The 13666-nt window shown below is 32.9% G+C and overlaps 1 protein-coding gene across 2 annotated transcripts in view; it reads left to right on the top strand.

The window, feature by feature from the left end:
- Positions 1 to 13666, top strand: part of RPS6KA6 (ribosomal protein S6 kinase A6) — a gene marked incomplete at both ends in the record, with an annotated part of 161879 nt that overhangs the window by 101114 nt on the left and 47099 nt on the right. For both annotated transcript variants that reach the window (XM_079727886.1, XM_079727885.1), the window contains 6 exons: positions 6530 to 6672; positions 9275 to 9345; positions 9582 to 9670; positions 10693 to 10751; positions 12441 to 12543; positions 13174 to 13304. In XM_079727886.1, coding sequence (XP_079584012.1) covers positions 6530 to 6672; positions 9275 to 9345; positions 9582 to 9670; positions 10693 to 10751; positions 12441 to 12543; positions 13174 to 13304 — 596 coding nt within the window. The remainder of the gene's footprint in view (positions 1 to 6529; positions 6673 to 9274; positions 9346 to 9581; positions 9671 to 10692; positions 10752 to 12440; positions 12544 to 13173; positions 13305 to 13666) is intronic.

Raw genomic sequence — 13666 nt, 5'->3', positions numbered from 1 at the left:
CAGGAAATTGATAGGTACAGTTACAACTAACTAGACTATATACTTTACTTGGATTTCACCAGTTTTTGCACTTATTCATTTTTTTGTTTGTCTTTGTGTATATTTCCATGACATTTTATTCACATATGTAGAGTCAAATACCATCACCACAATCAATAAGCAAAACTGATCTACAACCACAAAAGAACTCTCCTGTGTTGCCCATTTATATTCACCCTTCCCACCTTCCCTAAGTCCTGGCAACCACTTATCTGTTCTATATCTCTAAGTTTGTTATTTTAAGAATATGATATAATTGAACTGTACAGTAGTCACATACCTGGACATTTATCCTAGAGAAATAAATACTTACATGCACACAAAATACCTAAACATGAATTTTCATAGCAGCTCTGTTTGTAATAGCCCAAGGCTGGAAATGTCCCAAATGTCCTTCAGAGAGTGAATGGATAAACAAACTGTGATACATCTATGCAATGGAATACTACCCAGCAATAAAAAGGAAATAACTCTTGATATATGCAGCAACTTGGATGGACTCAAGGGCATTGTGTTGAGTGAGCCAATCTCAAAAGGTTATTTATGTTTTATATAGATAGTAAATTCTGTATTTAATTATCAGAATGTTAAAACAGAGATTAAATGAAGATGTGGTCTTTACAGAGAATTTTGGACCAGTACACTTTAAAGGTAAGTTGCTTTAAATTCCTAAGTATACTACTTCAACGTAAAAATAAAGTATGAAGTTGTTAACTTGAAAGCTCAAGTAAATGTGACAAAGTTCAAGTAAAGTTTAGTAAATATTTTTTGATTCATAGCCTGATCCTCTTTCTAATATATGAAAGAAGCAAAGCAGATTTAAAGAGATTCAAAGAGGACAAGCAAGAGAAATATGAAGAGAACATTAGAGTTTTGAAATTTTATATAATACATAATTTTTATTTTACAACAATCAATCTTTAGTTGCAAAGCTAATTAGAGTTTAATTCTTTTCATTTTTCTTAATAAGTTATGCCTGTTTTGTCATGGGTGGGGAAGGAAGGTGGGGAAAAAGTAGAATAAATTCTACCTATATCTCTCTTCTACATTAAGGTTAATTGGGTGAATAATGATGTCAACTTGTTTTATATTTAGCCTTATAATATGAATTCTGCTTTTACACATTTTGGGCTTAAACTGGATGAGGAGTAAAGAGTAGTTAGAATCAATGTTAATTTATAAACAAGGTACACAAGGCTTGTGACAGGAAGAAACTGTGATTTATATATATTTTTAAACAATTTAATCTATTTTCCTTTAAAGTGACACCAATATTTCTTTAAAGAAAGTACACAATGATAAATATTAGATAATTTACAGTTTCATGATTATAACAGAATTCAAAGTCTTGTAATGAATAATAAATTTATGGATTTAACCTCACAACATTCCAGTAAGGTTGGTTAAAGTGTGACCATTCATAGCAAGTGTTTTAAGACATTTCATTTTTTTTCATTCTTCAATTTATTTTTCTTTTTATTCTTCCTTTCTTTTTCTTTCTTTTCTTTTTCTTCCTTTCTTGCTTTCTTACCTGCTATGCCTTTTTCCTCCTTCCTTCCCTTCCTTTTTTCCCTCCTTCTCTTCCTATCTCCTTCCTTCCATTTTGAATACTATCATCGAGTACTATTTGCTCGATGAACTAAGGTTATTCTTTTGGTTTATTTGGTGAACTATGTTATTCATTTCTATCACAGCCTGTGGAATTTGTAGAGGAAGCACAGGTCACGTTGGCATCTTCTTAGAAGCAGACAGGAAGGTTCCACAGCTGTCTCTTCCTGAATTCAGTTTTCCTTGTTCAAGTTTGCATGCTTTGGCCAGTCTGGTAAATGTGCTGAGTCACGTGTAGTACTTCCTGTGAGCCCTTCAGGTTCTCATTTTAGGCAAAGGAGCTAATTTCTCTGAGACATTAACTCAATTAACAACACAGTCCTGTAAATGAAAAGGAAGGAGAGGCCAGAACTGGGAATATAGTGTGAGGAGAGGGTGCTATTGATGTGGAGGGTCAGGGCATTTGGACAAGGATGGGTGTAAGAGTATCACAAACCTGGGTGGGAAAGGGAATCTGGAGTTGCCAGAATCACTTCTGAGGGACATAATTCAGAAGTAATTTTTATAAAGAGAGGGAAGATAAAATATACAGTGTCAGAAATTAAATCACACAGTACTTGAGCTGAATATTTAAGAAAAAATGTATACATAAGAAAATAGTTTTAAGTAATTTTTATGGCTCTCTGAAAATTAGTCACTGAAATTACTTTTACATGTAGTAGATACTCATAAAAGTGTTGTGTTTTGGTCATGCTTTTAAAATTTAGAGTCTTTAAAAGAGTCATTTAAGGAAACAAAGGTATATCTCACTCCCCCGCCAAAAACCCTTTATATAGCTGATTTCTACATTTTCTTTTCAAATTAGTGGTTTGGAAAAACCACTGATTAACATATGTCTTATTTAATCTTGTAACTAACTCTTATTATTGTAACAATTTTTGTCAGTTGATTGCTGAGCAAATTCTAGTGTTAAATGTCAGTTTTGTCAGAAATAGTACAGCAAAGGACCTTTATGGAGTGGTGTAAATCTCTGAAAGGTAACAGAGGATAAGAAAATTCTGTTCCCTTCTTCCTTCTCTGTGGAATGGCCAAAGAAGCCAGTGTTCTTCTCTACAAGGTATGTTGTTATATTCAGCTGAACTGACCTCAGAGACTAGGCTTCATTAAATTTAATTTTGAAATGGAATTGCAGAGTTTAAAAGCCTTAGAATGTGGAGAAAGAGCATAGTACATTGAAAAGAATTTTAAAAATTATGTTGAAAATCAATGCCTTCAGTTATTATACAAGAATAAGTAATTTTAAAATGAAAATATTGAGTATGGTTAGAAAATCAGTTTCAAGGGGCCCTAAAATTAAGTATTAATATTGTATTTTATTTTAAAAGAGAATTATAAGGCTTATAATTGTTTCATTTATAGAATTAAGGTATAATTTACATAGAGTAAAACTCATTGTTCAGATTCTCGTGATAATGGAACTAATTTGTATCTTGACTGCATCATTGTCATTATTGTGGTTGTGATGTTGTAATATAGCTTTGTAAGGTAATACCATGGGGGAGACTGGCTAAAGGGTAAACAGGATCTCTGTAGTATTTCACATAATTGCGTGTGAGTCTGCAGTTGCCTCAAAATACAAAAGTTTATTTTTTTAAGTTAGTTTTTTGTGTATAGTTCTGCAAACTTTGACAAATGCATACAGTCAGCATCAAGATATAAAAAGGTCCCTCACCCCCCAGAATTTCCCCATTATAAGTCAATTCTCCCTTTACCCCTTGAAAACCAGCAATCTGCTTTCTGGCCCTATGGTTTTGCCTTTTCCACAAAATAATATAAATAGGAAGACAGTATATAGTCTTTTGAATCTGGCTTTATTTATTTAGTATAGTGCATTTGAGATTCATCTATATTGTTGTGTGTATCAGTAATTTCTTTTTTTATTGCTGAGTAGTATTCCATTTTATGGTGGTAACATGGTTTGTTTATCCAATCCCCAATTAAAGGGCATTTGGGTTGTTTCCTGTTTTTGACAGTGACAAATAAAGCAACTAGAAATATTTTTGTACAGGTTTTATGTGGACTTAAATTTTTATTTCACATCAGTAAATACCAAAGTGGTGGGATTGGTTGATCATATGGGAAGTGTGTGTTTAACTTAATGAGGAACCTCCAAACTGTTTTCCAAAGTGCTTTTACCATTTTGCATACCCATCAGTGATGTATGAGAGTTCCAGTTGCTCTGCATCCATGCCATTACTTGGTATTGTCAGTATTTTTTTTTTATTTTAGCTCTAGTTAATGGCATAGAGTAGTATCTCACTGTGATTTTATTTTGCATTTCCCTAACAAATGATGACATTGAGCATCTTTTCATGTATTTCTTTGGAGAAGTGTCTGTTCAGGTTTTTTATCCATTAAAAAAATTGAATTGTTTGTTTTCTTATTACTGAATTTGAGTTTTTAAAAATATACTCTGAATACAAGTCCTTTATCTGATATGTGATTTTCAAATATTTTTTCCCAGTCTGTAGCTTCTTTTTAATTTTCTGAACAGTATATTTTGAAGAGCACTTTTTGACTTTGATAAAATCCAGTTATCAACTTTTTTTATTTTATGGATTATACTTTTAAAAAAAATATATATATATATATATATTATTTATTTATTTTTGTCTGCATTCAGTCTTTGTTGCTGCATGTGGGCTTTCTCTAGTTGTGGCAAGCGGGGGCTACTCTTCGTTGCAGTGCATGGGCTTCCACTGCAGTGGCTACTCTTGTTGCAGAGCATGGGCTCTAGGCGCACGGGCTTCAGTAGTTGTAGCATGTGGGCTTCAGTAGTTGTGGTTCACGGGTTCTAGAGCGCAGGCTCTGTAGTTGTGGTTCACAGGCTTAGTTGCTCTGTGGCATGTGGGATCTTACCAGACCAGGGCTCAAACTCATGTCCCCTGCATTGGCAGGGGGATTCTTAACCATTGCACCACCAGGGAAGCCCTGGATTATACTTTTGATGTTGTATCTAAGAAATTCTTGCCTCACCCAAGCTCACAAAGATTTTCTCCTATATTTCTTTTGAAAAGTTTGCAGTTTCAGGTTTTACACTTAGTTCTATGATTCATTTTGAATTAATGTTTATGAGGTATGGTATGAGGACGGATTTTTGTATATCAATATTCTATTATTCTGGCACCATTTGTTGAAAAGACTGACCTTTTCTCCATGGAATTGCTTTTACATCTTTGTCAGAAATCAGTTGGCTATATAAAGCCAGTTCTGTTATAATGCAAAACATATGATCTTAAAAATCACTGTACTATGCATCATTGCATAGTAAAAAATATGACTTATGGAGAAAATGGAGTTAGTGGTTTAACACTAAAATATATAACCAGTGACACATTAAAGAAAGATAGGAAGCTGTTAAAAATGATGTCATTGTTTTATATGTTCTACCTGATTAAGAATAGATAAATACTACAATAAATATGATACCTTACCTTGACAAAATCCTGAAATTTGCTTGTACAATCGGCATCAGAAAGGTTGCAGTTTGTAAGTTATTGTGAAGTAGTGGGAGGTAAATTATCCGGAATTGGGAGTTCTAATACTACAGGTGAACAGAAGTAGCTTGTAACACACATGATATGCTGAAATAGCTGGTAGATATTTGAGGTGTGTGCATGTATGTGTTTCTGCTTGGCTCAGTTCAACTAGGTGCAGTTTTCTAGTGTTTCACCTATTATTTCTTGTGGGCAAAATTGCACATAAACCAAGCTGAAATTTGAAATTCATGTTATATTCGCCAAGAAAACTCTAGTGTTAAATGTCAGTTTTGACAGAAATAGTACAGCAAAGGACGTTTGTGGAGTGGTATAAATCTCTGAAAGGTAAGAGTTAGGTATCAATTGCATTGGAACAAATTTGCAGTTTTAAAACAAGCATAGCAGAGCCGACTATATATGTCAGTCTATTCTTGGATGCTGTTTTGTTGCATTCATATATGTATGTGTGTGTGTAGCCTTTCTTCAGTACAGCACTGTCTTGATTACTATAGCTTTATAGTAAGTATTGCAGTCAGGTAGTGTGAGTCCTTGAATTTTCCTTTTTTATTCAAAATTGTTTTGGCTATTCTATTTCCTTTGTCTTTTTATATAAATTTTAAATTCAGCTTGTTGATTTTTACAGAAGAAATCTTGCTGGGATTTTTATTAATGTTTCATTGACTCTGTAGATCAGTTTAGGGAGAATTGACATCTTTAACAACATTGAATCTTCCAAATCATGACCAGTATCTCTCTCCATTTACTTAGATCTACTCTGATTCCTTTCATTGATGTTTATAGTTTTCAACATGCAGGTCTTGTATATACATACTTTGTATATTTATACCTGTGGATTTCATGAGGGTTTTTTGGTGGTGTTATAAATAGTACTTTTAAAATTTCACCTTTCAATTTTTTATTGCTAGTATATAGAAATAAGATTGATTTTTATATATCAGTACCTTTAGCTCTTTGAAGACCATGAACAAAATGGAAGTTCACCAAAACCAAAGCAAAACTTGCTTTTCTAATATTTTAAAAAGTGAAAATTACTATCTTTTTTTGTCTTAGTCTGTTTTAAAAATTAGATCACTATGACAGTGTTCATTTAATTGTTGTCCTTTCAAAATTGTTGACCTTTCAAAATTGTTGAATCATATTCCTGTATAGACATGAAAACATGTATTTTGAGGATGAGGTTTAACTGAGCAATTTTAAATGCTCCAAAAGAGTATTATAAAATACAGGTTGCTTTCTATTACTGGTCTCTTAATGGTAAGGAGCTTTCTTAATGGTAATTGTAGGCCATCATGAGTAGGTTTAATTCATAGTTTAGTTTCTTTTCGTATTTTCTATTTTCTGAAGATCTTCAGATATGTTTTTGTGTAATATTGTTATTATAGATTTTGGACTCAGCAAGGAATCAGTAGATCAGGAAAAGAAGGCCTACTCATTTTGTGGTACAGTGGAGTATATGGCTCCTGAAGTAGTAAATAGAAGAGGTCATTCCCAGAGTGCTGATTGGTGGTCATATGGTGTACTTATGGTAAGTAGTGTTTTTTTTTTTAATTATGCCAATATACAATTAGTATTGTTTAGAATTTTAATCTGAGTGTTGGGATGTGTTAGGTGAGAATAGGGTTCTCAAGTTCATGACTGTTAAAAAACTTGATTGGCTAGCTGTTATACAATAAAAATTAGGGTTTTGGTGTTCTGATTTCTTTTAGTTGCTAGATTAAAAGGTAAATGGCAGCATTCTTTTATAAGTTATTCAAATTTAAAACTTAGATAAAGGCCTACCATATTTTATATTTCAGAATACTGTGTTTAGTAGTTACATGGTATTTTAATTAGGTATCACAGAATTTAGCACCTTATGGTATATTATCTTATTGTCACATTTTTTCAAGCATGTCCCTAGAAAGATTGTAAACCTCTTAAGGAGAGCAATCCTGTCTTCTACTACTTATAATCTCCCACAGTATCTAGCATAATGAGCATATGGACTGACTGATTTGGTATAAGATTAAGCATAGAATTTTTAGTATTAAGTAGGGTGATAAATGAATAGCTATTGAATCAGATACAGTTTTCTTTAGAAGCCTGATAATCCATTTTTGCCTATTTATCACTGAATTACCGTATGATGTATCAATATATTAAGTGGCTATTATAAGCCTGGGATTTGGTAAGGGCAGCAGGGTGGGAACAGACTAGAAGTACAATATTTGGCATTTTCCATGACCTAAGAAAGCATGCTATCTGGTTGGGGAAACAAATGGAATAGCTAAATAAACTGCCTGGAGATACCTTAGGAGTTCAGGCAAGAATTCATATAAGTTGATGTAAGAAAAGTGGAGGAGATAGAATTAAATTAAGCCCTAAAGGATGGATAAATTTCAAATAGCTGTGTGTCAAGAAGAATAGTATTGTGATAGTATTAGGAAAGACCTGGAGAACCAGTTTGACTAGAGTAGTAGTGGAGAATGAGGGTGAAGGTGGAGGAAATGAGGCTATAAGCCTATAAGGATTTGCACGCAATTCTCTGGGTGGTAGGAAACTTTTGTAGATTCTTAAACACGATGGTAATTAGAGAAAAAATGTATTTTAGGAAAATTAGCCTTGGTAGCATTATATAAATGGATTGCAAATGGAGGAAAGTAAAAGTAGGGAGACCAAGAATTTCTCCTTAGAAGACAGTTGTAAGATTATAGAATGAAAAAAATAAAAGGAAATCTTAAAGACATTTCAAGGTAAGAAGTGGCTGACCTTAGTAACAGGTTAAATGCCATAGATGAAGCAGAGGGGAAGGGTCAAAGATAGAGATACCTCTAAAACTTCAGGGGATCGAAAGAAAGGTAGTTCAATAGAAAATAGATAGCTGGGAAGGACAGCTGATTTTGAAAGTGGGGAAATAGTTTATTTTTAACACGTTGCCTAGGTTACTGTGGGTTAGTGTTTAACCCCTTGATAGTAATGAATTAGGAGAGGGCAGTGGAGAGAGCATCAGAATCATCTGAAGACCTTAAAAAACAACAACAGCAACAATAAAAAACTACTCTGCCAGCCAGCATATAGTTTATTTGAGGGGAAGGTGTGATTCCAATGTACTATCCTTCTCTTTTTCTTTTTGTTCTTGCCTTTCTACCTCTTAATCCTCCAGTCCCCAGGAGAGAACCATTACTTTAGGTTTTGGGGGCAGGGGACTGGAGCTTGAGAGGGATGATCCCCATACACCATACTTCCCTTTGTCTTCATTCCCTTTCTATGACTCCTACCCCTATCTCTTCAGGCTCCAGTTGAGAACCATTACTTTAGATTTGGAAGGGAAAACTGGGGATTGAGAAAGATTGAAACTGGAATCAATTTGAGAGTCATCAGTCATCAGGAGAGAGTTGAATGCATAAGCTAACTAAGGTTGTAAGTTCAAATAAATGAACAGAGGACGGAGGACAAAGCCATTATTGAATCTAAGCTTAAGATTTAAATATTAGGGATATAAAAAACGTTTCTCTCTAGTGAGCTATAATGGTCTTCATTTTCAGATCTACTTTTTCTTTTAAATACGATTATTTAATGTTCTAGTTATCCGCATTTCAATTAACTCTCTTAGAGAAAAAGTTTTCATTATGCTGTGTACAACTGTCTCAAATTAAAATACATATATCAGTGTGTGGTGTGTGTATCTGTGTGTATAGCTTCTTATTTGGTTTCTTTTTTTTTTTTCAAGGAGAGCAAAGGGAATGACAATGATTATCTTTCTTGAGCATATATGAATTTGAAATGGCTCAGTACTTATTTTTGCTTTCCTTTCATTGTTAAATGTTTGTTTTAAAAGCTTATCTTTGTTTTAAAAGAAAATGCCTTGTGTATATTTCCACATTGCTTTGGTTTGGGGAATTTAGGATTGAAAACATGGTTGGTTACATTTGCTACAAATCACCTCTCATTTGGCCCATATACTGCGGGGTACCAGAGGTGTATTTCCTTAAGCGACCTAGTTTTCTGGTCCTGTTTTGGCCTACTGTCATGTAGATCCTGCATGATTTGAAGATCATGTATTACAAGTCTGATTTTTTTCCTGAAGAATTTCATTGTAAATTCTAAGTTGTACTAAGTTGACTCGTGGTATTTTTTGTTTGTTTTAGTTTGAAATGCTTACTGGTACTCTGCCATTTCAAGGTAAAGACAGAAATGAGACCATGAATATGATATTAAAGTAAGTGTAAACATTTTTTTTTCTTTTGGGAAAAATTCCTTGCTTTCAGTTTTGAGAAACTTGTTATGGTTTTCATTTGACACAAAAGAACATTTTTCACACTGTCTCATTCCCTTCCACCATATAGGGGACATTATTTGCCATTGTGAAAGCATTCTTTAACATTATTTTTGGGATTTATCAATTTAGAAGTATGGTTAGATTTAAATGAAATTTTCTGAAATCCTCTTTTCCAGGGCAAAACTTGGAATGCCTCAGTTTCTTAGTGCTGAAGCACAAAGTCTTCTAAGGATGTTATTCAAACGGAATCCAGCAAATAGATTGGGTATTGTTTATTTTCTTAGCTTTTATAACAATATACTACATGCTTTGGGAGGATAATTATAACTTTATGTTTTCTGGCCTAAGTTCATTTACTGCTGCTATGTGTTTATACGTAGAATTCTATGTTTTATGTATGCAAAAATTCCAGGAAACTCTGTTATATCCATCATTAAAAATGGAGTGGTCTAGTTATTCAGAAATTATTTTTAATATATATCATTATATCATATGAATGTCTCTTTTGACATAATTCACAGAATTCTCCCTTCTATAGGTAATCCTTTTAGATGTTTGAAGATAATTATTTGGTCCCTTCCAATATTCATCAAGATAAATGTTATGTTTCCATAACTGCTCATTATTTGGCTACTTTCTAGTAACCTTTCCCTGGATCCAAATGTGATCGTATTATCCTGCTTATGTCCATGTGTTAAAATTTCGATGTCACTTTATTCATTGCATTTTTAATTTGGCCTATAGATATGAGATCATAAATTGAATTATGAAGAAAATGAAGGGACTTCCCTGGTGGCACAGTGGTTGAGAGTCCCCCTGCTGATGCAGGGGACACGGATTCATGCCCCGGTCCAGGAAGGTCCCACATGCCACGGAGTGGCTAGGCCCTTGAGCCATGGCCACTGAGCCTGCGCGTCTGGAGCCTGTGCTCCACAACGAGAGAGATCACAACAGTGAGAGGTCCATGTACTGCAAAAAAAAAAAAGAAAAAAAAAAGAAAAAAAAAATTGCTTAAATTTTAATGCTATGTTAGACATGATTTTTATTTGATTCAGAAGGCATTTTAGTATTTCATGATACCCTATGTGCTTCAGCATGAACGTCAGCTATTTTTTATTACATTAAATTCAGAGGACAAATTAATAAAACATCAGATAAGAAACTGTAAACTTTTCACTTCAGGGAATCTATGAAATGTGTGTACTCCTATTTAGATAATAGCCTGGAAGCCAGGTAAGCAGATTAAAAAAAATCAGACTGGTAAAAACATTCTTTCCATTTTTATAGGTTCAGAAGGAGTTGACGAAATCAAAAGACACCTTTTTTTTGAAAATATTGACTGGAATGTAAGTTCAGTAGAAAGTTCGTTACTGAGTACCTTTAATAAAGCAAAATCTCAAGAGGAAATGGTAATATATGGACTTTGCTCATAACCTTAATCCATTTGTTTTATGTTTAGTATGAGATTTTATTTACAGGTGTAGCATTTCATGCAATTACCTTGAACCAGTAGATGTGTGGATGATATGTAGTAAAATTTGTTGCTAATTTGTCTTACCTGTTAAATATGGTTAATATTCTCCCCTATTCTAGGTTGGGGAATGTGGGGGAAAGAAGAGAAAGGAGAAGGGGATGAATCATCGGACAGATTCTTATAGAAAAATGAATTCTAAAGAATCTAAGATGTTACTTAATTTCAAATGGTTCTTTGTCATGTATTAGAACAAATTAAATTTGTTAAGAAGTGAAAATCTTTGTATATAGGTATTTTACTAAATTTTGAGAGAACATGAAAACAGAAACATTGTGAAGTTCTGCAAAGTCATGTATTAATTTTTTTTAAGTTGCAACTCCCAGACTAATGAGCTTTTCTTAGAAAATCTCACTTTTTCTTGTTGTTTACAACACAGCTTTATGTATTTTATGTACTATTAATCATCATAGGTAAGTGTTTTTGATTATTTAGTTCTGGCACTGGTATTGAAAATTATCCCAAAAGAAAAAGTGTCTCTTTTGATTTCTAAGGCAGAGGTAGAGAGCCACTATTCACTGACCAAATTATTATTTCTTCTGGCTTGTAGAACAGGTTTCAGAAGTTAACATTTGATTTATTTTTTATAGTTGTAAAACTGCAACACATTAATAGTATTAATAACCTGTAAGGCCACACAGTGAAAATACTGCATGGGAGTCTGCCTTTTGTCATATCTGTGTGCATCCCTCTTTCAGTGTCCTTGCATTCCCTTGTCATTTTTTTTTCTAATGCTTCTCTGCTCTTCCTTTTTCTTTAACTAGAAAAAACTAGAAATTATTTTTCCATTATTTTATATCTAAACAGTTTGTTTATTCCTCTTAAATAATAAAAGAGTGGAATGTGTACATATTTAAATAAATGAAAATTACTTTAAAGTAATCCTCTATTAATTTTCCCTCACTGTGAGCTTTTAAAAAAGTAGATTTCCAAAAAACAGTTATGTTGTAAGATATTTTATATGTCTTTCAAAAACATGAATTTTAGGAAGTTAGATTGTTAGACAAGTTTAAATTTTTGAATTCTATAAAAAGAGCTCTAAACAGTGCATCTAATGCATATTTTTATGTGAAAACAAAATAGGTATAATGCATATTTCTTGGAGATAGACTAATTAATAATTTTGATATCCTAGAATGTTATTAGTTATTTCTGCATGGTAACATTGTGATATGTTCTGTATGGTTATTTTACCAGTGAGAATTCAAGTCAGTTTTTGAAATCCAAAACTGAACAGAATTATTCCTCGTGAATGCAACCTGTGGCATTGCTGCTGTGTTTCTTGGTCTCATTTGGTTCTGTACATTATCTCTCAAGTTTAGGTGATACACAGAATTTGGTTAACAGGTTAGAGTTTAGAATTTGGTTAACAGGTATCTGAAGCCTTTTGAAATTTCATTTATGAAATTGTGAGTCTTCTGTTAAGGACTGTGAATATCATGTTCTGCTTTAATAATTTTTCAAGTATTAATACGTTTCTGTGTTATTCTGCTATTTCTTCTAGAAATTATATAAGAGAGAAGTTCAGCCTCCTTTCAAACCGGCTTCTGGAAAACCAGATGATACTTTTTGTTTTGATCCTGAATTTACTGCAAAAACACCTAAAGGTAATGCATGTTTATGTGTAACATCTGGGCTTTTATTGTTAGATGGTTAAAAAAAGTAAACTAGATTCTTAGGTAAAAACTAAAAGAATTGTAAGTTTGCAGAGGGTGGTTTGCCCTGTGTGTAAGTGTGGATCCTATATACAGCACTGCTTGGACACTTTTCAAGTAGAGGCTTTACACGGGAAATATTTACTAGGGAAGCAGAGACTAGAGCAAAGGGTGAACATTTTCCTTTTTTCGTACTTTAAAAGTTTTTTGGCATGCTAATGCATTAGAGGATGGGAGTAAGAGGTAAGATATGAGATATATCACTCTGACTCTTATAGCTTAGAATTTAATGAGGTTTACTTTTATTGGCATCTGTTTCATACATTCATTCAACAAATATTGAATACCTACTATGTACTAAGCAGTATCGGTGCAGAAGTGAACAGAGCAGATAAAAATTATAATCTACATGGAGCTTGCATAATAGTATGGGGAAACAGATAATATAAAATAAATCAAATACCTAATATAGTATGTCTGATGATAACATTTAATGGTTTCCTTTATATTCAAAGAAATGTTGACATTTCATATCATAAAATTCTGTGTAGTTCTAATTAAACGTAATTATTTGGACATTAGATTCTCCTGGTTTGCCAGCTAGTGCTAATGCTCATCAACTCTTCAAAGGATTCAGCTTTGTTGCAACTTCTATTGCAGAAGAATATAAAATCACTCCGATAACAAGTGCAAATGTATTACCAATTGTTCAGGTAAATTCCACTTAGATTATTCAGATTAGGGATAATTATTTCTTTCAGTTATTGCTAATGGATTTACAGTGATTTTTAAATGATTTTAACTGCTTCATTTATCTGTGTATAATGAATTAAAGATGTCTCCATATGTTTTGGAAAAAAACAGACAGTAATAACCTTTAATTATATTTATGTATTTATGTGATCTCTTTTGGCAAGAAAATGTAATGGGTGGTGTATTAGCTAGTTGATTTAATTATTGTATTGGCTTTGGGGATCTAGAAAGTCTACAATTTAGGATCAGTTCAGAATCTGTGTAAACCATTTATAAATACTGATAAAACTTCTCTAGAATTATTCTTGATTTTAAAAGATTT

The sequence above is a fragment of the Hyperoodon ampullatus genome (assembly GCF_949752795.1).
Source record: "Hyperoodon ampullatus genome assembly, chromosome: X".
Lineage (NCBI taxonomy): Eukaryota > Metazoa > Chordata > Mammalia > Artiodactyla > Ziphiidae > Hyperoodon > Hyperoodon ampullatus.
Note: the sequence above shows the minus strand (reverse complement) of the source record. Positions and strands in the feature narration are given on the sequence as shown.